Source organism: Numida meleagris, chromosome Z, assembly GCF_002078875.1.
Source record: "Numida meleagris isolate 19003 breed g44 Domestic line chromosome Z, NumMel1.0, whole genome shotgun sequence".
Lineage (NCBI taxonomy): Eukaryota > Metazoa > Chordata > Aves > Galliformes > Numididae > Numida > Numida meleagris.
In genome coordinates, this window is record NC_034438.1 from 34807401 (window position 1) to 34832787 (window position 25387).

Genomic DNA, 25387 nt, shown 5'->3' on the forward strand with positions numbered 1-25387 from the left:
TGCAGCAATTCTTAGTGATTAGATAGCAGTCCAACTCCTCCATGCCAAAGATTAACACAAATTTAAATGCCTATCATTTTTTGCCTAGAACTGATTTACTTTATTTTTAGTTGTTTGTTTTTCCTTAATTCTTGGGATAAAAAAAATCATCAGAAGGATACAGAATTCTTTTTTCAGGCAAGACAAATCAGACATCAGAAATAGCCTTTCCTGTCTACTTAGGGTACCAGGCTACTAGGAAGCATCTAGGTAAGTAAATGCTTTTTGCAATAGTAATTCTAATGGACAGCTGCCTTCAGGTAATCTCAGATGTCTTCTCTTTCTCTGTACCACAAAGCAAAGACAGATCTCTTCTGCACACCAGGATGGGATTAATAAGAAGACTATACTAGACTTGCAGATGTGACATGGGGAACAGACATTCTGTACTCAGGAGGAGGAAAAAAATGGGGAAAATAAACTTCAGTGGGAATTCCAACTCTGACCTGCTACATCATCTTGGTACTTTGGTTCTTTGTTTGTGTCTACAACAGTGACGGCAGCTGTAGCTATATCACCAGTTGATTTAAATGGTGTAGGAATTGCTCCTGTCCTGGACATCCTATTGGATGGATCATCTTTTGCACTAAATTGAGCACAAAAAAAATGAAAGAATGCAGTAAAAACAGTTAACAGTGCATGTATTTTAAGCATTCCTTTGAGAAGCAAAATAGTAGAAAACAACACTTCTTACTTTGTTTTCTCTTTCAGCTTTTCATTGGATGAATGTGAATCCAGATCAGAATGATGTAATCTGTCATCTTGGGGGGAGAACGATCTGTTTGACTCTATTTCAGAAATATCTTTAGAAACAAAAATTATAAATAAAAAGTAAACTATCTATAAAAACAACAACAAACCAAAAAATGCTTATATTATCTGTAGATATAATCACCATATTTGTTTACAAAAGCTTTCACATATATGTTGAATCTTCCAGTCTATTTCCCTTCCAAGTTTGGTGTTTGGATCTGGCAAGGGTTCCAAGGTGCTGTATGCTTTTTAGTGCTTCCCCCCTCTCCACCCAGAAATACTTTAGGAAGTTTTCACACAACTTTTGGGAAACATACAACACACAACTATTATCACCATACCATCCCTAGATAAGCTAGCATTAACAGACTTTCATTTGAGTTCTGCTGGAGAAACAGAAACAGAAGACTACATTAACCATCCTCATTAGTGCTTCTCAGACAAAAACAGAGTAGCTTTCAGATATGAACCACACTTTAGTCATCACAGTAAAACCTATTAAGCACTGCACAGAGTATGCTGATATCTGAGAAACAAATATCTTGCACTAAGTAATGTAACATCCTACTCCCTCAAACATCCTGAGGCCTTCCCAAAGTGAGAGCATATTGTGAGATATAGCTCATGCACTGTCAGAGATCACTTGTGCGGATACTGGAAATTGAAACCATTTTTCCCAGAGACTTCATATCCTCTTGTCCTGAACACTTTTTTAATGAATTTTGTAATGAATGTTAATGACCTCAGAAGGACAGATCAGTTCACTTCACATAATTTTAATATTGAAGTCTTTTATTAAGGTAACCACTTGTTTGGTATGGGAAGTAAGTAACACTGACCATTATTACTTTTTCTGTCTCTGCCCCTGCCCAATATGTAATTGCATGATTACTACAGAATTCTTCTTTCACCTGAAAAGAAGTTGACTTGATGCTTATTTGACTAGTATTTAGTTGTGTGTGCAGTTTTTTGCTTGTTTTGTGTTTTAAAACCTAGCGCCACTGTATCACAGCAAAACACTATAAGCTCCAATTTATCTCCGTGCAGAGAGAAGAATTTTTCATCCAAATTAAACCTCACCGTCCATTTCTGAGTCACTGTCATTGAGTGAAGGAATGTTCAGCAGGGTCTGCTTTCTGTCCCTGAGGACAACCAGCTGGAGCTTTCCCCGAGACTTCTCAATCAATTTTCGGGCATCAGCTAAAGACATGTTCTCTGTCACTGTACCATTGATCTGGATATAAAAAGGTGTCAAGTAAATAATAAAATTCCATATTGCACTGAAGTTCGATACTGAACTTCACTATAACATGACATACTTCAGATAAATCATCTTTAACAAGTACTTGCAATACTGCTAGCAGTTTAACCACAACGCACCTTAAGAATGATATCCCCTTCATGAAGGTTGCCATCTTTGGTTGCTAGGCCAGTACTGGTCATTTCTTTTATAAAGATCTGACTTCCAAGTCGGAGACCATATTCTAGAATCAAAGAAAATAGCCCACTGTAGCTTAGATAATTAGCAAGAATGCATTTTTTTTTAAACAATGTTGTGTACAAGCAGCATTACACTATGAGAAAAATAAGAAATGGGGACTCAGTATACCAACTTAACCCCAGACTCTCTCTTATTTCAGTGCTGTCCCACCTGTTTGAACAATCAGCAGTCTGAAAAGAATCACAGGCGGATAATTAGCCTGCACCTTCAAAAGTGAAATGATGCCTTCATTCTGGACATGCTCATAAACACACTGGACTACGTTATCTCTGCATCGTAGTTTGTACGGTATAGAAAGGCATGAAAAAGGGTCAACAAGACTAAGAGAAGAGCTAGTTCTTTTACTTCTTTTACTTACTGGGTTGTCCAGTAAGTTGTCTCCTTTGTTTTGGGCAAAGGGAAAAAAAAATAACACACTAGTTTTATAAAAAGCATGTCTTTGAGCATAAAAAGACAGAAACCACACTTGACAGAAACTGCAGAGTACGTATATGAATGGCAGAAAGCATTAAGGAAATAATGCCTACATATAAAACTTCTTAAAATCACCTGATATTCCTCCTTATTTGGATAATTATCTGTGTTATCTTTGCAAGTAGAAACATTATATGCATGGGAAGAACAAGGAGGGAAAACGATCCTCACCAGAGTCAAAAGAAGAGTGTGGTTCCTGCATACAAAGCTTATACAGGCAGAAAATTCTCACAAGTCACAACAGGCACATTTTAAAGTTAAAAAAAAAAAAAAAAAAAAACAAAGCTTCCAACAAACAAGCAAGCAAAAAACAGAAAATGTGCATAATCTAATCTTGGATAGGCTTTACAACACAAGAGTCTTTACTTCACTGCACATTAAAAGATCACAGTTTTGGCCTTCATCTACACACTCCAACACTCAACAAAAGAAAGGCTATTTCAGTTGTTGCTGTTTCAGTATCCATTAATTATATTCTAAAGTATTTAGAACCAAACAATTCTTGGAACCATTGATTTCCTTCAGCACAATAAAATTAAATGCACCATTAACAGTAGTCTACCCTTCACTCATTGTAACTACCCTTTTTACAGATATGACAAGTGTAATCTCAGTCATGATCATATCCATGCTTCATATAATATTTAGAAGAATAGAGAGGAGAAAATAGAAAACCAAAGGACACAGGGGCTTGAAAAGACTCAAATAATGTGGGTAAACAGTTATTTGTTCAAAGGCAAAGTCCAAAGTGCTGGGGGGGAAAAAAAAACACCTGAAACCTGTCTGAGAGAACAAAAGAACAATTCACCAACCAGTGAAAACGCTCCACTTAAATTCTAAAGCAGAGAATATTTAGATACCTTTCCTGTTCCCAGCAAAACAACACGCTACATTAAAGTCAATCCCCCCCCTCCCATACCTACCTTCACTATGTTTGCCTTTTGTTAAGAGAACGCTGATGGGTCCATTCTGATCCTGCGGTCCTAGGTACTCATGCTGATGGCGTGTTTCAGGTGAAGGACTACGAGAATGAAGCCTGTCTCGACTTCGGCTCCTCACCTCCCTCACATATCTAGGATCAGGTTGAGATCCATGACTGTAACTGGCTGGACTGTAGTCTCCTCTGTAGTCCCGTTCATAGCCACCATCCCTGTCAGTGCTTCTTCCCCTGCTTCGATCTCTGCCATAGTCTCGATCCAAGCTCCTATCAATGCTCCTACCACGACTTTGATCACGGCTGTAGCTACATTCCCTACTACGATCTCTGCTTCGGTTGTGCTCTCTGTCTTGATCATCTCTATAGCTCTGATCCAGACTGTTTCCCCAGCTTTGACTGCGCCCTCCATTGCCACTACGCCAGCTTCTTTCACTGTAGCCACTTCGAGCACTTTTGCCATCAAATTCTGCATGGTCATCCATGACATCTAAAGCTCTGTCCTCAAAGTCAAGGGAGGGGCTTCTCCTCAAAGCAGCAGCCTGCACTTTCCGTGGTCTTTTCACAACCTGTTCAGTGCAATATGAAAGAAAGAAAGCAACTGCAACAGTCAGAAATTGACATTTGACAAATGAAAGGTTCTTCACGCTCTGATCAGAGCTGGGGAAATATAAAGAACCTCAAAACTCTGAAATACTGCAGGGCTGTATTACAACAGCTGAAGTCAGTCTATTTATAGATCAACAAGCAAATGAGATTATTTAGATGCACAGAAGAAATACTTACTAACTGGAAGTATAAAAATCAGAAGAATTACAATAAAAACACACAAAAAAAAAACAAATTACAAAAAGAGAATCAGTAACCATATTCTTTTAGCTATGCAATAAGTATGCTTCTGAAAATGTAACAGCCCCCTTCAAAACAACAGTAGATGCATCTCTCAAAGAAAGCCAGTCTGAATAGCAAATTCTGTGTACGCTGGACACCATTTTCTTCATATTGTTTTATTTTGTCCAACTAGCACTCATTATTCAGTAAAATTAAGGACTGAAGACAAATTTTATTCCTAGTTTTTCAACAAGATAAATAACAGTGTCACAAAGTTAACTTCCATTTGCTTCACCTGTATAAACTAAAACAAAAACATACTTTATTTACTTGTATCTTCTACTGGGCAAAGGCTTGCTTTGCTTTATGCATTTGTAGTCCATTTCATAGAAGAAAACCAAAATCTTGATTGGTTGCACAGATATATACCACTGTAGAGTGAATATATTCATAACATACTTACAATGGTGGCCACTTTTCCACTTTTCCTAAGCTGTTGTACTGCAAAAGAATGCGGAACATTTTCCATTGGGGTCCCATTAACTATCACCACACGGTCATTTTCTCTGTAAAAGAGGCGAGAAAGAGAGAAACGTATTTAAGAGAAGTCTTCATAAAAACACCGAAAGAAAACCTTTTTTTTTTCTCCTCAGGAATGAGGGGAAAGATGGATCAAGGGATTTCATTCACTTTAACGAGATTTTCTTAAAAACAGTGCTTGTTATACAGACACTATAATACCTGCGATTGCTACCAGAAGCTTTCAGTATGTTTGATAATCAGAGTTTGGGTAGAATAGCATAATTTTGTATGTGTATTATTATGTTCTGCTTCAGTAAACTGCCTTAACTTCAAGGAAGATTTTGATTTCTTTTAAGAATATTCATGACAACCATCAAAATTTCTATTATTTATTTGTTAAGTTTTTCATAACTCATCATCTTTCACACCTAGTGGTAGTTTTTTTTTTCACAGCAGCATGCAAATTTCAACACAGCTTCGAACTGCTGCACACAACAGTATTCATACAAATCTCAACAAAAACCCACTCTTGCACACTCTTCTGAAAGACTGGCATTCAAGCCCTATCTACCCTGGAAGAACAAGACTGGTGAAAACCAAACCAAACTAACCTCCTCCAGAAGAACAGGAAAAAAAAAAAAAAAGGCAAAAACCCAAAACAAAGCAAAACAAACAAAACTCCTCAGGTCAAAAGAGATTATAAATTCAACTTTTCAAACTTCCTGTGTGTCAAACAGACCACTAAGACTTAGTCACCCACAGGAGATAAATCCATAACACATACTAAATTAAAGACATATCTTCTCAAAAGGCATTTCAAACCTACAAAGTGCAGGAGATAAAAAAAATTCACAACATAAAAAAAATTCCTCACATTAGTTTTTTTCTGGTTTTTACTCAGTTACTAACCCTACAGTCAATGCATCAGTTCAAACAAATATTGGCTACTGTACTTTTTTCAGCCAGATAAAAGAAATCCTTAGTACCAATTGTTTTCTCTTCACTGTAATCAAGTCACATCACAATCTTCTTTTTAAATAAGAAGATTGTATACTTTAAGCTTCTCTTTGTAAAGCAGTTTCTTTAACTCCTGAATGACTTTTGTGCCTCTTTTCATACTTTTCCAAATCCTTTTACTGAAAGGGTATGCCATTTTCCGTTCTGCAATACTCCTCTTCTCTAGTCCTTCAATAACCACTCCCATGTGAAAGCCTTTCCATTATCTTGCCAAATTTCTGTTAGAAAAAATGGCCAGAACCCACTCTTTTGAATTACTGTGCAACCTCCTCATTCTTCTGAACTTCATCAGATATTCTAGGATGAAAATCCTACCAGTAGTGGACTGGAAACTGTTTATCTCAGCCTACAGATTTAAAAATACTTGTCTGCAATAAATGTTGTCTCACCAAGGAAGATGTTATCTAAAGGACCTTGGAAAGCCTTTCTTTCTTTCAAAATAATATTTAGCAAACACTTTTGTTTTTCTTCCCTCCCCTATTATCACTTCCAGGACCTTAAGGGTTGAGACTCACCGTTAGGCTACCTGACTTAAGCCACTCTCATGAAAACTAATGACTGACCAGGAAGTACATTTTCTGGAAGAACAACAGGAAGAATGTTTTGAGATGCTAAGTATTTCTGTTGTTTCTTTAAAAGATATACAATCCTAAGGGAGACACAGCTGACCATAAAAGTTTTTCAACACTACTGAAATTAATTTTCTTAGAAAACAGCAAAGAATAACAACCCCACGTGTTGTTATTTTGGTTTGGTTTTTGTTTCCATTTAAAACAATCATCTAGGTCTTAAGAAATTATCAGATCTCAATAGGACTAAATCACCAAGATGTCAATCACAACTGTCTGAAAGTTTTAAGTATTCTACAGCCATGCTCCTAAAAATATGTCAGACAGAGAAATAAGAGATTGCTTACTGAAGTAATCCATCTGCTGGGCCACCTGGGAGAACATCTGAAATGACTATCGAGGTTTCACCATTTTCAAAATGTGGGTTATCTCTGCCACCAGAAACTGCAATCCCAAATCCTCGTTTTGAATCCTTGGAAAGAAAAACAAATACAACGAAACTCAATGCCATCAGCAGACATTTTGATAGAAATAAGAGTGAAGTGAATATTCCTATGATAGCACTCTATTAGACATTATTCTAAATACACTAGTTGCATGAACACTTGCAGAAACACACAGTACCTCTAGATTTAGAAAGGAAGGGATTTATAAATCCATACAGCAAGGTAGCATGTTCCCATGTTCCAAACCCTCAATCTACACAGAATGCTCTAAGTTGGAAGGGACTCACAAGGACACTGAGTTCAAATCCTGCCTCCACACAGGATCACCCAAAATTCAAACCACATTTCTAAGAGCATTCTTCAAGTACTTCTTGAACTGCAGCAGGCTTGGTGCACGGCTTCTCCCCAGCCTCTGATCTCCCAGTCTGTACACATATCCCAGGGATGCCCTGCTCCAGGTGCAGAATCCAGCACTTACTCTTGTTAAACTTCAACCCTGTGACGGTTATTAATTAAGCAGACTACTCATTAATTTAGCCTACAGTTTGCTACACCATCCCACTAGGTATTCGTGCCAAAGTTATTGCTGGATATATGGCTCTATTTTGTTACTGATGCTTAGGAAATCAGATCAGCATTTCTATTGTGTCATCTTTATTACAACCACTATCTAGTTTTCCTAACTACCTACTCCTCAACCAGGCTAAACAAGATCATGGCTGACTACAAAAAGGAAGCCAATGAACTTGTGAATTTTATACTCGCTCACTATCAAGTATTTTAAATATGTAATTTAAGTCGAACCTGCTCTCATAGAAATGTCAGATCTGTAAATGTTCAAGTTTGACATTCAAAAATATCAAGGAAGTACTTAATGGGATGTGAAGGAATCATGCCCGTAACACTAAACCTGAAGTGTTAGCATAACTTAACTGTACACAAGAACGTGTGCACAAAACTATGCATTTTATTAAACACACAGGTTGAATGCTATTAGCTACTCAATATAGACCTTCTATTCCTAAAAACAAATATATTTATATATGCATATATATATCCACACAAGTTATGCCACAGGAACATTTTTAAATTTTAAATAACTTACAGATGAAATGATTCATCAGACTAAAGTGGTACTTCTTCCACAACTCTACATGTGTATTTAATCACATGCCAGCTTGCACTCCATTAATGTCAATATTAAGAGGTTATTTCTTCAAGGAAATAATAAAGCTTCACATGTACTGCACCTTAGCTCTACAAGAAGTAGATTGATGCTTCAAGCCAAAACAATACAGAATTAAAACTAACTGTAGAACTCAATGGTAGTGCCTGAAACAGCAAGTCCATGGCTCATACTGCTCAAGTGGCAAAGAGCTATCTCTGATTCAAAGATGTAATGCACATTTACAAGTAACTCAATACCCAAAAAGCTGGAAATGTCAAGAAATAAGATCTTCTGCAGTGTTTCTCCTGTCCATGTCTGCAACATGAGAAACAATCCATCTCAGAAATTCACCCATAAAACCAGTTCCATAGGCAAGGTGACTGTTTTACCTCAGGTCATCAAGTTCATTTCATTGTAGAAAATATGAAAAATATTAACAGGACAGTACAGCCCACTCATTGAACACAGATCACCAAAACAGCTGGGAAGACTACCACCACTGTCAAGCATAATATCCTTTACTGTAGCGTGGTGGCTTAGCCCTTACAGAACTCACAAGCAAGAGACAGACTTTGTTTAACTCAAAAGGACTTGCAACATACCCAATCATAACTTCAGCTTCTCCTGAAAGTCAAAGCAACACTTGTAGCCTGCACATTTTCGAAGTTTAGATGAAGTACTTTACCACTAAATTCCACGCTGGTTGACATGAAAGTATATACAAACAAATCAGTGGAAATGTGTTCAATGATAATTACAAAGCTTGAACATCAACCACAACTGCATGATAAAGCCATCTGCTTTGTTTTTATGGTTATTCAGTAATGAATTTTGCTATGTTGCTGTCATGTTGTACATTAGACTGCTGTTACAAAGACCAAATAAAAGTAAATTTAGCACTTAAATGGTTAATTTATTTTTAACATAAAAGAGTCACATTATAGTATGAGTAACTAGAAATTAAGCTTTGAAATGGAAAACGTATCTAATTTGTACAACACATTAATCATACTCTTGGCTCAGATATGCTAATGACATTTATTGTAAAACATATTTAGGTAACAGCAGCACTAGAATATCTGAAAGCCAAAAAATATTAACAGGCACTCACCTTTTGTAAGGTCACAGTGTACTGTTCCCATATCAGCTCTTCCATGCCTGGGGCCTGTTGCACACAGAAACCAATTAGCAAACCAAAAAGCATACAACTACCTAGAGTGTGAAATACCCCATTAATACACAGATATAAACGTATTTATTGTAAGTATTTGGTATAGTTAGCACGAAACACATGCATTTCATTTAGTGACGTTTTATTTAAAAATGGAAAAAAATATCAAACGGTTCAGGTTGATAGAATTCCTTCAAATTTTACTGATTTAACAGTTCATTCCAATTTTCTGGAAAAGCCTCATTTAGCGTAAGCAATTAATTCAAATCACACTACCATGATATAGCCCTGATTCAAAGAACACAAGCTACCTCCTGAAGATCTCTCCATTCCAGTACACCACAAGATCAGTAGTTGAAACTGAGACCTTAAAGACCAATAAGCCTTCATATCTTTCTTCATGTTCACGTGGATTTGACAAAATGCTAAATCCACTCTGAGTTATACAACTGAATATTTAGATTCCGCAGCTAAAATTTTATTTTACAGAAAAACGGTGTATCTCTACATAGCACTGGTACATCCGTTCCTAAGACACTTCTCAGAAGCCTATTTTTCCTTTTTTTTTTTTCCTCGCCACATTTCCAGCAAAAACTGATCCTGAATGGGTCGGTTTACCTTACATGATATAACCTGAAATCTTTCCAACAGCGCAGCTTAAAATAAAATACAAAATAACCACCCAGTGCATCATATAGCTAGCTCCTTCACTGCCTGGCCTTGAAATGAAGAGAAAAAATATGAACCACAGTATCTGATGCTGCAAATTTTCAATTCAAAACACAGAGCGTTATTTGCAAAAGAAAAATCCAGGTTATTCATGAGAACATGTATGCGTACTGAAGTCACAGGTTTATTTGTTTTGACTGCTAAAAGTAGACATTTTTCTTGGTAAGATATGAGTTTCCTTGGGAAGAAGAAGTCCCGACAGAAGCTCAATTTTAACTTAACTGCCCACTGAAAGGCTTTAAATGGGTTGCTGGTGACTGTACTCCCCCCCAAAATGGACAAAGAATCCCTCATTTTTCCAGAGCAAATGTTTTTGGGCAGTCAACAGCTATTTGGCAAGCCATGAATACTGTTTCTCAAATGCAGAGAACCCCATGATGTATTCTTCCAGTGGAAGTTTTGAACACCACAAAGTGGAACAAAGCCTAAGTTCTGCTTAGAGTTTCTAAAGGAATATGCAAAATACTCAACATTCTTATCAGGAAGTTCACAACACCAAATAACACTAAACATGCACCAAAATGGGCAACACTATCCAGTTTCTAGGACTCTCTAGCTAAAAACACATTTAGCACATCCACAGCACATCTGTTGAGAGAATGACTTAAGTTGAAATTAACACAAGGAAGTACTCCTAAACTTCTACTTGTCTAGAATGAGTGGCATTTGTAACTTCCTATTAAAATGTACATGTCTATAGTCAGTCAGTTACTCTGTTTGCTGAAGCATACGGCGAAATTATTTTCTCCGAATTCCCATGTTAGCAACTTACATGCCTAACCCTTCAGCCAGTTGACACTGAACCATCTCATTACACAAATTCCCTTACACAGAGATCTCCTGTAGGCCAAAAAAAAAAAAAAAAAAGAAAAATCTCCTTAACTACAGACTTTTTCTGAGCTGCTGGGAGAAACAGAAGTGACTAGGCTTGCCTTTCTGGCATGCATGAAAACTGATAAAACTGATAGTTTAGCTACTACTGACCCTCAGTTACACTATTACTGTCCTACTTTTCTATACGGTATCTTTAAGCTCCGTGGTCTGTGCTAAAAGAAAGGCCTTGGTGTCATTTAAATTACAGTTGGCTTCAATGAAGAGAATTTTAGAAACTAAAAGGGATCAAATGATTGGTAACATTTAAAGGACAAGCAGCTGGGTTCAGATTTTGCAGATGGGTAGATGGAAAATCTTTTCCGTCTCTCTTACTGCATACAAGCCCAAACAACTTACGTATGTGGCAGGAACATCATTCAAATTCAATTTACACTGCCTGCAGTCCTTACCAATGCTACTTACTAGCCCAACACACTGCTGAGTCTGGCTCTGTGCAGAAAAATAAGTAAGGCAGGCAGGGTACAACAGACTGCCCTCGGGGGCGGAGGGCAGCACGCACACCCTGCTCTTCCAGCAACTCCAACGTCAAACCTTCTGATATTCTGTCTGCAAAAGGATGGTCTGAGAAATGACTGCTTCTTCAGTGCAATGTTTCAGCAAAGGGACTAAATAAAGGAGAGTAAAGATACTGGGAAAGGATCTGTGGGGTAGGAAACAACTAAGCTTACAGGAATTTCCTTCAAGAGAATGATGCCTCTAGAGAATTGTGGAGTAAGTAAAACCTTGCACATGAGACAGGAGATGCATCATGTAACAAATGTAAGTGTACCAAACTAGCACAGGTAAGTTTATTTGTTCTGACAAGCATGTCTCGTGATATCTGGCCATAAAAATGAACAATAGGAAAGGAAAAGAAACTACTGCCTACAGATACTACAGTTACGATCCTGTAGGATGTCAAGCCAATAGCATCATCTCATCTGTGCCCAGAAAATGTTCCTTAAAATATCAGTTATAGTCTTCACACACTTTTGTGTAAATATGGGGGAGGGGAAGGCGAGGGGATTCTTAGCCTGAAACTGTTAGTTACCACTAAACAAAAGCCGCTTAAATAATTCACTTTAAAAATTGTAATTAATACCCTTTCAGAAACTGGTCCTTGGGAAACTGTCTCCCAGTTGTTGTATACCATATTAGTGAAGGGAAGTACATTACGTACTTGCAAAGCTGATTTTGTGCAACGTAATTACCAGCAGGACCATCTCTGCCATACTGATAAAGCTATTCAGGCTCTGCAACACAGTTCAGAGAATTGAATGGTCACCTTGGAAGCCTGTAAGGCAAAAAACACATCTGTCCTCTCTCAAATCTCTCAGCAATAATCTCTTTAACATTATAAAAAAAATTCTGCTGTATGCCATTGCCACGATAGTAACCTATACTGACAGTTTTCTGGGGAAGACTACAAGGGAGGAAGAGACTACAAATGCTACAAATCACCAGCCGAGGACTTGCAAAATTATGATTAAAAGTCTCCACCAGAATAACAAAATTCCGGTATTCCATGCCTAATGACATGATCGTCCTCAGTCTGCATCAACTGATGGGTTACAAAAAACTCCCATCACCCTAGCCAATTTCTTCCCTCTTTGTCTCTAGGGAAACAAGAAGGAATCTGAACAGCCCGGACATCCCTTGTACGATTGTCATTTCAATGCAAGATCGCACACAGAAACACTGGAGAAAGAAGGGCAGGCAAAACGTTAAGGATTCCACCTCCAGTTACTATTGGTAACTGTTTTGCAAGGTTTTACACAGATAGCAGGACAGCTGCAGGACAGCTGCAGGAAGTGCAAATAACTGTCATTAGCTTGTCTAAATTCATTAGTGCCTAAAGTCAGTCCATTTCTAATAAGAACACTACAGTCAGGATTTACTTAAATCTGCCTAATCCTGATACACCAAAACAATAGGCGCTTTCTATGTGCCCAATACAGACCACTTGACAGAATCTGTGGCAGGAAACAATTCAAAGTACTAAAATCATCTGTGTGCTACCAACAGCAACTCCCACTGACAGTCATCCGCGATTCATGCAATTACTTATAACAGAGAGATGGCCCCAGGCAGCTTCTTTCAGAAAACCATACCAGAAGACCTGCCACCACAGTCATGGGGCTGCAAAAGTGAGCTGGAGGGGGGAAGGAGACACAAGGCACACGGGGAAGGGAGGAAAGACCCGGAGCAAGATGCAACAAAAAGCAACTCACGTGCCCCCTTAAAATCCTCAACTTTTTGACTGCATGTGACCACATTCTCTGCAGAGCTTGCGCTGTCTTCATTGTCACGGGATCTGATCTGTTTGGGAACGCCGTGCATCCTGGTCTTTTCATCTGTTTCTACCACTCCATGCTGTTATGTAATTCTAATACAATAGTGGCCTACATACTAGAACAAATCCTGCCGTCCGTTTCACACAGAAATGCATCAAAACCACAGCAGGGAAATCTACTCAGAGTTTTAGTAACTCTCGCTGTAAGAGGCCCCAGGGGAAAAAGAAAAAGCAAACTACATCCTTGATTTTACAAATAATAGGAGTAGTTGTAATTTTAAGTGTCAGAAACAGATCAAAACACGGCAAGTTACTCTTTTACAAGCACATTTTGGTTTCCTCCCATCACGAACGTATCTGAAACTTTAAAGAAACAGGGTACTAGCAACTTTAAAGAAAAAGGCATGAAGAATCACAGTGAAGCTTTCTGGAAAGTTACATTCTGATAGTAACACTTTAAAGTAAGAATTACCACTTGACTCCATTATTTTGCCTACTTTAAACTGTGTTTAACAGCCTCTATCAAATCTCAACAATTTAACTACTGGACGCAGGAAGTCCTTACGCAGAAGTAATTGTAAGCATGCAAGTAATTCCTTCACCTGCACATGTAAAATTACATTTAAACACTTCCAGGACTTACATTTAAACATATCCAGGGGATATGACTGTAGCAAGCAAGAAAAATAGAAACAACTTGCTAATAATCACGAGTAGCAGATATCAGATGCTTGCTAATGCAGTAAGTAAAATTTTTGTAAGAATAAGCTAATCATATAGCCCGAAAGATGACTTTATTGGAAAATGCGTCAAGCTATCAGTTCCATCTACTCCATACGAATGGTGTGAACTTAACCAAAGTTTTCCCCCAGACTTCATGCAAGTCTCACAGGCTGTATAAAATGTGAAACAGACAGGAACACATACTCAACACACAGTGCACTACACAGCACTAAGTGAAAAACCCCATCCACAAGTTATATTTCTTCACCAAATGGGTAGTTCTAACTGCTGAAGGTGAACAACGTTCAATTGAGAAAGCTGGAGCTTAAGGTTTTTCCCTCACTAGACTGAATTCAGCACCCTGTGTTTCAACTGCCACCCCTCCAATCTCTGGCAATTCCTTGCACTAGCCAGCAGAACTAGATCACACACAGGTTTGCGCTGTTCAGCAGCCCTTGGCTGGGCCTCTGCTGCCAGAGCATCTGCATGGATGGAGGACTTGTCACTGGAGCCTGGTCAAAACGGTGGGGAATCTTGGTTAATGTCTCTAAAGGAAAAAAATAATTCTGCAGAACAGACTCACATTCACAACTTTGAAAACCACATTTTCATCTGTTTATTTAAACAAAAGCAGCAATAAGAAGAAACAAATGTAAAGATGTTCTGGAGATGCCTCTATCCCTGTCCTCGCACTCCTGGTCTCCTCACCGCCCTGACAAAGCTTCCATAGCACTCTAAACTCTGAATTTAAATAGTATCATGAAACAAACATCCCCAAGACCAGATAGGGAAAACATGGTAAACAAAAATGGCAAAACATTGGCCATAAGTTAGGACAAGGGGAAAATGGTTTTAAACTGAGACAGGGGAGATGTAGGTTAGATATTAGGAGGAAGTTTTTCACACAGAGGGTGGTGACGCACTGGAACAGGTTGCCCACAGAGGTTGTGGATGCCCCGTCCCTGGAGATGTTCAAGGCCAGGCTGGACGTGGCTCTGGGCAGCCTGGTCTAGTGGTTGGTGACCCTGCACTCAGCAGGGGGGTTGAACCTAGATGATCTTTGAGGTCCTTTTCAACCCAGACCATTCTATGATATGATTCTATGATAAGTTGAAGTCTTTATCACAGCAACAGCTCTTCTTCCTTGGTTTTGGTCTGTTCTCTGCTCTAAAGGAAAAGGAGAAAGCAGATGGATTTTCCCTAGCAACATTTAAAAGGGTAATGGGAATAAATAAAAATATAGCAGTCTAGAAATATCACTGCAAGTGTATGAAATTTTTTCTTGTATAGTCATGACAGCAGCTCTCAAGAGACCGGTGAGTTAAGAGAGAGCTGCAGACTCTTGTATTTGCATTTCATTTTGCAGGAAAACCATTTCTGTGGGATAAGAATTCTTCAACTTAACTTTTCTAAGTGAGATGGAAAGCAATTTTTAATCCTTTTTTTTTTAAAAAAAAAAGTACTGCCCTAGCAGATCCATGATACCTGCATTTAATTATATAACCAGCACTCCATTTTGACATTACTTGCATGACTCTTTGCAAAGACTAAAGGAGACTAACTAAAGCCTAACTGCACACTCAGCACAAGATTAAAAATGCAAGTATAAGCCTTTGACATTTCACATCTACCTGACATCTATAACCACAGACATTTTAAATTGAAGCTCCTTTTGAAAAAAAAAAAAAAAAGTATTCAATTCCAAGCAGCAAACCACACCTTGGTTCTGCCTGTTCAGACAGTAAAGAGTTTGTGAATCATGCAGGGACAAATAAACTAAACACTAACCATGATGACCTATCCTAAAAACTAGTGGTGTGAGAAAAGAAAGAGAGCTTCCAGAAAATTCTGCAGAGCTACTTCAGAATTTCACAACATAATGGGAACAGTGTGTGATAAGAGCAGACAGGTGGAGACATATCATAGCTGTTTTGATATGTTTGCAGCATACCTGGCCTCAAAGGCTGTAGATTATAAAAGATGATTACAAAAACAATCATGTAACATAAACAGTATATCCAGAGCCTACCAAACGTTTGTAGTTACCACAGTGAACAAATTACCACAAAGTCTGAAAAGGAATGGCACTTTCATCAGGCTTTTCCCCGAGCAGTAAGGACGCCACTCAAGCCACTCTGAAGTAAGAAGGCTCTAACTTAGTTATTCTCATCAAGAACCTGCATAATGGTAAGGAGGATCTACGATGAGAATCTAGAAGGAAAGCTATTTATCTATGTATCTTTTATAATAAAGCCAACAGAGAAGTTGCTCGGAGAAACTGTGAGTGCCCCATCCCCGTCCCTGGAGGTGTTCAAGGCCAGGCTGGATGGTGCCCTGGGCATGCTGATCTGGGGGATGGTAGCCCTGCCCATGGCAGGGGAGTTGGAACTAATGATTTTTAAGGTCCCTTCCAACCCAAGCCATGATATGAAAACAGCCATTCTACAACAGAGAATGGCACATATTAAAGGAAGAGAAATGACAGAAAATGGTTTGGAAACAATAACCACTTGGACTAACGCTCAACTGCTCTTCATCAAGGCACAAACTCTTTTTTTCCCCCTAGTCATGAAAGAGAAAAATACAAAACAGACAACTCCACATGAAAAGATACTCTGTATTCAGGATCATCAGTTCTACTTTCACATTTGAGTAAAATTAAGATGGCTGCTATCATCAAAATGGGTATGTATCATGTTGTAGGAGCTTTAAAAAAAAAAAAAGCAAGCCCTGTCTCTTACTGTACATGCAAGAATACCTACAGTTGAGCACTGAAGTGACATCCTTTAACGAAAAACTCTTTCATTTGGAAAGAAGCAGTGCAACAATTTTTTCTTTCCAGTCAAAGCCTATTAGTAGAATGATAGAATCACCAAGGTTGGAAAAGATCTCTAAGATCATCTATTTCAACCGCCCACCTACCACCAATCTTGCCCACTAACCACATCCCTCAGTGCTGTATCTGTACCCTTTTCCGGAACACCTCCAGTGACAGTGATTTGCCCCTCCCTTGGCAGACTGCGTCAACCCGGTATCACTGTTTTGGATAAAAAGTTTTTCTGAATATCCAAACTAATATCCAGCCCATTTCATTCTTAATCTGCCTCATTTCTCCTCACGCTGTGCCTCTGGGTTTCAGGATGTAAAGTCTCATGCTGTGTGTGTGACCCACACCCTTGCTGTCTTGTGGTGGTCTTGTAACAACTGAAGTGTACACAACTTGTGTATTATTACATTTCTTATGAGGACTATTTTTTACAAAAATGCATTTAGATGTGGTAATCTTAAGATGAGGGTTATCTAAAAAGAATTGTTTAAAAAAGGTATAAAGGCACCGTTGTAGTGCTGATGATGGACACTATCTCACTCTCCCTCCAAAAAGGAACATGGGAAGAAAATACAATGAAAAAAGGCTCAAAATTAAGAATAATGAGATCACTCACCAATTACTGTCATGGGTAAAACAGACTCAATGTAGGAAGATTAATTTGTTCCTTATTACTAACAGATTAAAGCAGTGAGAACTAAAAGCAAAGAAAAACACCCTCCCTCCCCAACCCCACACTCTTCTACCTCATCCCAAGCTGTGCAGGAAAACAGGCAGTGGGGGAGGCTGCAGTCAGATCATAGTGCTTGTTGCTGTTGCTCCTTCATGGTCACTGCCTTCCCCTGCTCCACATAGAATCCCTCCCACAGGATGCTGTCTTGCCCAAACTGATCATGAGCGGGCTTCCCACAGACTGCAGCTCTCCAAGCACTGCTCCAACACTGCTCTGTACCACAGGGCCCACCCTTCAGGGGTGGATTTCTCCAGCATGGATCGCTCCAGCCCTCCTGCCCCACTGTGGGCTCCTCTCTATGGGCTGCAGCTTCAGCCCAGGGCTTCTCCTGTGGGGGCTCCAGCCTCCTTCAGGCCTCATCCATTGCCACATCGTGGGCTCCTCCACGGCTGCACATGGAGATCTGTTCTGCGTGGTGCCCAAGGGCTGCAGGAGGACAGCCTGCTCCTCCATGGGCCCTTCCTGGGAACTTCTGCTCCTGCAGAACCTCCTGCTCTCTTTTTGCACTGACCACAGTGCTTGCAGGGCCATTTCTCTCGCTTTTACTTACTCCTCTTTCTCACTGCTGCTGTGCAGTGTTTTAGCCTCTCTCAAATATATTATCTCTGAGGTAAAACCACCATTGCTTATGGCTCAGCTCTGTCCAGCAGCAGGTCCCTTTTAGAGAAGCTGAAGCTGGCTCTGATCTGACAAGGGGCAGTTGCTGGGCTCTGCCACCCCAGGAGCCCACCTGCTACCAAAACCTTAACACATAAGCCCAATACAAGCATGAATTTTCTAATCTTCACAGATTCAATACATTCAACAGTATTACACAAAAACTGTCTCCTTAAGATACTCACAGAGAAGTTGCTGAAATACCAGCTGGATGAGTAGGAGTGATCAAAAAATGATTAAACAGCTAGACCCAGAGGATAGCGGTCAGCAGCTGGAGGCCAGTAACAAGCAGAGTACCCCAGGGGTCAGTACTGGGTGTAGCCCTATTTAACACTTTAATTAATGATCTGGACAATCTTTTTGCTAAAGTCCAAACTTTAATATTAATGTCATGGTTAATAAAGCAAAAGGTCTCACATCGTGCAACACAGCCTTCAGGATTTCTGTGCTGAAATGTCAGATGCTTACTTCCACAACTTCAAGCCAAAAGAGGACCGCTTTGCTCCTGCAAGACTCTCTCCTTTTACTGCTTTTTATGTCAATTTCACAGGTTTCCATCCTGAAGGTTTTCACAAGAGATAAGCAAGCATCAGTGTTTTTAACAACTTATGTGAAAAACCCACAGACTGGGACTGTTCAGCCTGGAGAAGAGGATGCTCAGGAGAGAGAGAAGAGATCTTATGAGTGTGTATAAACACCTGAAAAGAGGGTCCAAAGAGAACAAAGTCATGCTATTCTCAGTAGGGCTCAGTGCCCAGACAAGAGGCAATGGGTGCAAACTGAAACACAAGAGGTTCCCTCCAAACGTCTGAAAATACTTTTTCTGCTGGGCATGTAAGAGAGCACTGGCATAGGCTGCTCAGAGAAGCTGCAGAGTCTCCTTCCTGGAGAGCTTCAGAAAGACATGGTCCCGGGCAGCATACTCCGGGTGCCCTGCTTGAACAGTGGGCTTGGACCAGATGGACCCAGAGGTCCACCTTCCCACTGCAGCCGTTTTGAGATTCTGTAAAACAAAACAGAACTGATTTTTCATACAAAAAGAAGTGATGACTTGAAAAGCTTTTCTTAATCATATTTCACTGAAAAGTTACACTGCTCATTTGTTATAATTGGTGAATTCTGTCTGCAAAAGCGCTGGAAATCACCATATGAGTACCACAAGCCTATTCAAGGCATTCAAAGAGCAATCTCTACTTCTCAAGCTGCATGAAAACCTTTGAAACTATCAAGTGAAAAATGCTTACTGATGATATAAAGTTTTTGACGTTATTGCTTTCTGGAACAGTCTGAAGCCAGGATGACAACAATGCCCACAGCTATTACTTTACACTGTGCTCAGCAGTATTTGATTATGAATTTTGCTTCCAGTTAGCAATACTACTCCTTGTTATAAAATATCTGAACCCAAGGCTAGCCAGCTGCAGAATAGTTCAGGCTTATGAACTTCAAGCCAAATAGCCTACCTACTGAAACACTAGGAAAGGAAGCACACACACAGACTTCCTCCTTGTCTATCAAAGGAAAGCCTCATACCAAAACCAGCACCTGAAACAGGAAAACAGGAACAAACTTTCTCATACTTTGAAAGTTTTTCCCCATCTACTAGCTGGGCAAAAAGTTCTGAGGTTGCAGAACCTGCATTCATTTCTACACTTCTTGCATTACTGACACTCCAAATGCCCTCCGGACTGAAACCTGAACTAGAATCCAGTCCTATTTCAGAACTGAAGAGATCAAGGACAATAGCACTGTTCATCAGGCTACTGGGAACGCTAAGCAGTGAACTCATCCAGGTCCCGTTTGTACTGTTGCTCTGCTATTAACATTCACACTGCAACACCACAGATCTTCCAGTAGATAATTTTTATTTTAAAAAAATCCAAAGGTGGGGAAAAGTTAGATACGTGCACAACATCTTCACTGATCCAGAGCTTTAATAAGTTGTGTGCTTTTTAATTCAAGAACAGTAGTTTTTTTGATTTCAAGTATAGAAACTCCTAAACAAAACTAGGGAGGTTCTACATCTAAGTGCTTGTGCAGTGCATGGGTTAGTCTCATTTGGAAAAAATATTTGCTGTTTTTCATGGGGATTTTTATATGTCAACATCAATACATAGGAAACTTGTTTATTAATTTAAAGCCTAACATTTACCGATTAAACTGAAGAGTTTCAGAAAGGCCAAACACTTTGAGGTGGGGGAAAAAAAGCAGAAGAAACAAGTTTGTTTTTTTTTTTTTTTACAGAAGTATTCTGAGTTCAGGTCACCTTAGAAATAGCCAATAAATATCCCACATATTTTTGTTTATACCTTTGTTTTCTTAAGACGCTTTCTTCTGCTCGGGTACGAAGGTTTTTGTTTCACTAGAAATGAGCATCTTTAGGAGGTTCGTGGAAATCAAGCTGACAAGCTGTTTCTGCAAAATGTCGACAACCCATACAAGCTAACGAATCACAGCGCCCAGATTCGCTGCGAGCTGTACGCTCACAATTAATCTAGAGAGCCACTAGGTGGTGCAGTGATGCTGTAACCGAGGCCTGCGCAGTTCACTTTCTGCAGAACAATTGCTCAACTTTTTCTAAGTGCAACTTCTGACAATTACTTTTGCACTCAGTATGGTATTGTTGCTGTGAAGAGCTAGATTTATTATTATACTATTTATCAGAATACGTTGGCATTTCAGTGATTTTCATATACAGAATTTGTAGAAATGAAAAAAAAAAGGGGACTAACATCTTTTAGGCCAAAATCATACTTTAAAATGTTTCTCTCGGACTAAAAATGACAGGAATCTTTCTGTTGAAACAAGATATTAAGTGTTTTTTGTTTTCTCAAATCTCAATTTTTAGGAGCACGTATTATCACATAATCAGACATTTTACTTTTCAAAATCTCTGTCATCAGTCACTTTCCTCCACAGTTACTTCCAGGATTTATTGCAAAGTTTATACAAAACAAAAAAAACATGTTCCCCAAGAGGTTTTCTGTTCTGAAAAGAGAGAATTCCCTGGGACTCTGGACATAAACCATGCATATCACTTACCAATCCCATCAGTACCCCATCGAAATCAGTAGCAGAAAAATTCTAAAGATTTTGAGCCCATGCAAAATGACAGTTGTATATGTTAGAAACATATCATAGCACTAACTACAAAAAGGAGAAATATAGCCTTCTTTTCAGATAAAGCTTTTTATTCCAAGCCTACTTTTGACCTGAAGAGAAGTAGTGTGGTACCACTACATTTGCATGTTTCCTGGTAGTATATAATCAGCAAAATGAAGACCCTAACGGACCTCAGTCATAAAGATGCAATTTTTCATCGAACTGGATAAAGCAAGCAAAACACACACACAGGAATTTTCTAAAATCCTTTAACTTATATTCCACAGTACCTGTGACCTCTGCCGATAAGAATGACAGTTATTCATTTCAATTCAGTACCTTGAAGCTATCCAGGATGATACGCTGTTTTTTTAAAATGATGATGCTTTTCCCAGAAGTACGTTTTCAACAGCTGTCTGCTTGCAACTGTTCAATGGGGTGAATGCAAAAGTAGTCACCTGAACTGCTGCAACTATGTCCTGTGAGCAGCAGGTCCCCATTAACCACTGTCATGGCAAAAAAACAGAGTGCTGAGAAGAACAACAAAAAAACACATACACGGGAGAGTGTAACAGAACACAAACTCATCAGTTTACAGCCTTGGCAGGCTACACTTGCTAAGAACGTAAGTGCCTGGGACAGGGTGGAAGAGATGAGCAGAGTAGATTGTATTTGTTACAGCTGAATTCTATTGACCTTCGATACATACATGTGTATCAAAATACAATATCCCACTACAAACAGCAACATACCCAAGAAAAGAAAAAAAAATCAGACATTGTAAATAGAATGCAGTAGCAAGATTCACAAGTTGTACCTACTAAAAAACTTTTAGGTTTTTAGTAATACTGGAAATACAGCTTAGATCTCTTTACGGAGCCAGTCCTCTTCCTGAAGTACCTTCTGCCCAACAACAGTCCTGTCATTATCCCACTGAAATCATGCTGCAATTGTTCCAGTGTTTCCCCCAACAGGAAGCAACCAATTGTTCAAAATTTGTGCAGAGAACAGCTTCAACTGAAATATAAAATTGCCATTTCAGAAAAAACATATCCCATTTCCGTAAAAAAAAAAAGGGGAGGGGGGGGGTGGAGGGGCAAAAATGCTGAAATTATTTCCTTCATTTTTCAGAAAACAATCTCCACCTCTTGAGAAATAATAACACTTTGGGAACTAATATTTTTCCCACCAAAGTTTTTTTTTTTTTTTCCTTTTCACGTTGCTTCAGAGGAATAACAGAAGCTGTTTTGTTTAAGTGTTCTGGGACACACGGCATCGCACAGCAGACCTACCTTGGAAATATTAACTTACTCTCCCACAGGCATTGCAGGGTTCTAAAGAACAAACCTCACCTCTCAGCTTGGCACATATTCAGTCTTGCAATAAAGAAGTTTTCCCTACTGTCTCTTTTCAAAACCAGAGAAATGCTTCAGGACATGAAAAGCTAAAAACAAAGTAATTTCAGTTGAAGATCAAAATTAATATAATTAATCTAAACAGAAGACAGCTAGATCAGTAACACTTGTGCATGCAGCATGTAAACTGTCACTTTCCAGTCTGTATATGTCCTGTTTTTCTCAAGCTTCCTGGACTTTCACACAGCATGGAATAACATGCTGTATAATTTTTTTTCTGTATACACTACAAAAAAGTAATGCAACAAAAGAGTCGCTCAACTTTCAGTTCACCTAATCCAAAACAGCTCTAGAGATTACCTGACTTAATCACTCCCATTCACTTAACCTGTAAACCCTACAGAACCTTCTGTTCACACTGTCTCTGCACTGTCTCTTCCTTAAGATGCCCGCTGCCCACACACACAGCGTCTGAGAAACAAAGCACACAAGCAGTTCATGCACAAACCAAATTCAGCAGGACACTTTTTACTTGGCAATCATAAAAAAATACTTGTGCTGATGTGGATCAAGGTTTGATGGGGAGATGAATGAAACTCAACAGCACTTAACGTGTTTCACTGTGCTCAGAAACATAAATGTCTTTTTCCTAGTTTAACTGTGAAAAGCATAAGTGCACCTGCCGTAACCTAAGTGTCCAACTTCAGAATCAGTCACCACATGCAGCCCAGGTATAACTTTTACACTTGTGTCTCAAAATAAAGAATTTGAAAGAGAAAGAACAAACATCACATCCACTGCATGATCTAGAGGACAAATTACAGTTTTTATTAAATTTCATTGATACGCCTGCTGCTACTGTTCCTAAATGCTCCTGCTACCTGCACCTACACTAGAACAGCAAATTAAACACTGGAAGCAACCAACTCTAGCATCAAGCAACTACTAGTTGAGAAAGTGCATTTCTGCTATTCCATTGTCCTGATAGACTCTGTGACTGCATGAACACCATTATTTATCAACTAAAACTCCCAAATCTGAGTATAAACAAGCTGGGTACCCATCTACTGCTTCACGTAATTTGTTTTTAAAAGGTCAATTCATTGCTGGGATATAATCCAATCAGGTCAGCATTTATTTTTAATAATCTACTCATAATGCAAGACAATTCAAACAATTGTGCAATTGTTAGTGTCTGAGCTCAGTCCCAAACCACTTCAGATTTTCCTTCCCTGCTAAGATATCTAGTTTCCTTTTTCTAACTCTTATTAACAGAAGAACGATGCATCACAGTCTTATAGGCATTTTACTTTTGTTTGGGTATTCCTGCAGCAGTGCAATCACATTTGGTCACGTTCGCTTTGGCTGATAGGAATGACCCCTACTATGGTTTTAAAGGTACATTTAACTACACTCTAAAACTACATACTACTACTACCACAGCAGTCACACAAGGCAGATTTTTATATATATATATATATATATATATATATATATATAAGTATATATATATATATTCACACACACACAAAATAAAATACAATAAAAAAAGCTTCAACTTCGTTTGAGCGTCCAGACTTCCGCTGAATAAAAAAGGTTAAAAATTGAGATTTCTGAGTTGTCAAATTGCTGTAAAAAATTTAGCAGTTTTGAGCAAAGTCATAATTTACACTAATGGTAAGCAAAATGCTGCCCTCAACTCTAAACATTCTGGGCCACCAGTAACCTTTCACCCCATGCAAAACTGCTTTACAGAGAAACTCACCATGTACCTGATCACACTGAAAAAACATTTTGAGATAAGAAAGCAATACAGGGAAAGTTGAAAATGGAAACATTTCAGGTATTTTCCATTCCTCTTCCTGAGTCCTTTGGTGAGGGAGGATGTGAATCTGAAGCATACCGTGCAGTTAAGGACTAGCACATGACTTCTAGTAATTCTAAACTTCTGGTAACATCTAAATGTATTGATAATAAGAACATTTCAACATTTTCAACTTAGGTAGAAATTATTCCATCAGGATTTATGACAGCATTCAATCAGTAAACAACCACAAAGAGGGGAGGGAGGGAGGAAGAGTGTGAAGCGCCTCTTTTTTCTTTAGTATTAAGACAGCAACTTCTACTTGGTTGGTTTGTTCCCAAAGCACTAATCTGAGTTCATCTGCAGCCATTCATACTTCATTTGAAAGGATGCCAGCAAAAGAATTTGAAACTACAACCCCTGATGCAATCTCTCAGCTCAGTCAACACTTCTCACACATGTAACACCAATGTAAGAAAGTTCAGACATCTCTCCATGTGTTAAAAGAAACCGAACTGTCTTGCTGTTACAAAATAGTGCCGTTTCCACTACACTGCACACTGTAATGCACAAAAGATAAACTGACCAGAATGGAAACAGGTTGAGTGAAAGGGCAAATTTTGTTCCTCCTTTCACAACTACTAGTGTGTTACATGGGCTTTGAAAGAACTGGGAAAGAAAGAAAAAAGAATCCTGCACATGTGGAAATTACACGTCTTAGAATCAAAAAAGAAACTCTCCATTTAATTATCATCTAGAACATAGCTCAGCTTAGCAGCAACTTCACTTCCAACCAAGATTCAAAACAGACTTTTCGTCTTGCAGCTTGATCCATATAAAAGAACATTTTACAGCCAAGGGCTTTC

General features: G+C 38.9%; 1 protein-coding gene across 2 annotated transcripts in view; it reads right to left on the bottom strand.

Moving 5' to 3' along the window:
- Nucleotides 1-25387, bottom strand: part of TJP2 (tight junction protein 2) — a 63629-nt gene that overhangs the window by 14898 nt on the left and 23344 nt on the right. For both annotated transcript variants that reach the window (XM_021379883.1, XM_021379882.1), the window contains 8 exons: nucleotides 9366-9419; nucleotides 6988-7112; nucleotides 4996-5098; nucleotides 3691-4270; nucleotides 2173-2276; nucleotides 1873-2026; nucleotides 734-842; nucleotides 486-625 (listed from right to left, as the gene is read on the bottom strand). In XM_021379883.1, the coding sequence (XP_021235558.1) occupies nucleotides 486-625; nucleotides 734-842; nucleotides 1873-2026; nucleotides 2173-2276; nucleotides 3691-4270; nucleotides 4996-5098; nucleotides 6988-7112; nucleotides 9366-9410 (1360 nt within the window). In that variant the 5' untranslated portion in view covers nucleotides 9411-9419. The remainder of the gene's footprint in view (nucleotides 1-485; nucleotides 626-733; nucleotides 843-1872; nucleotides 2027-2172; nucleotides 2277-3690; nucleotides 4271-4995; nucleotides 5099-6987; nucleotides 7113-9365; nucleotides 9420-25387) is intronic.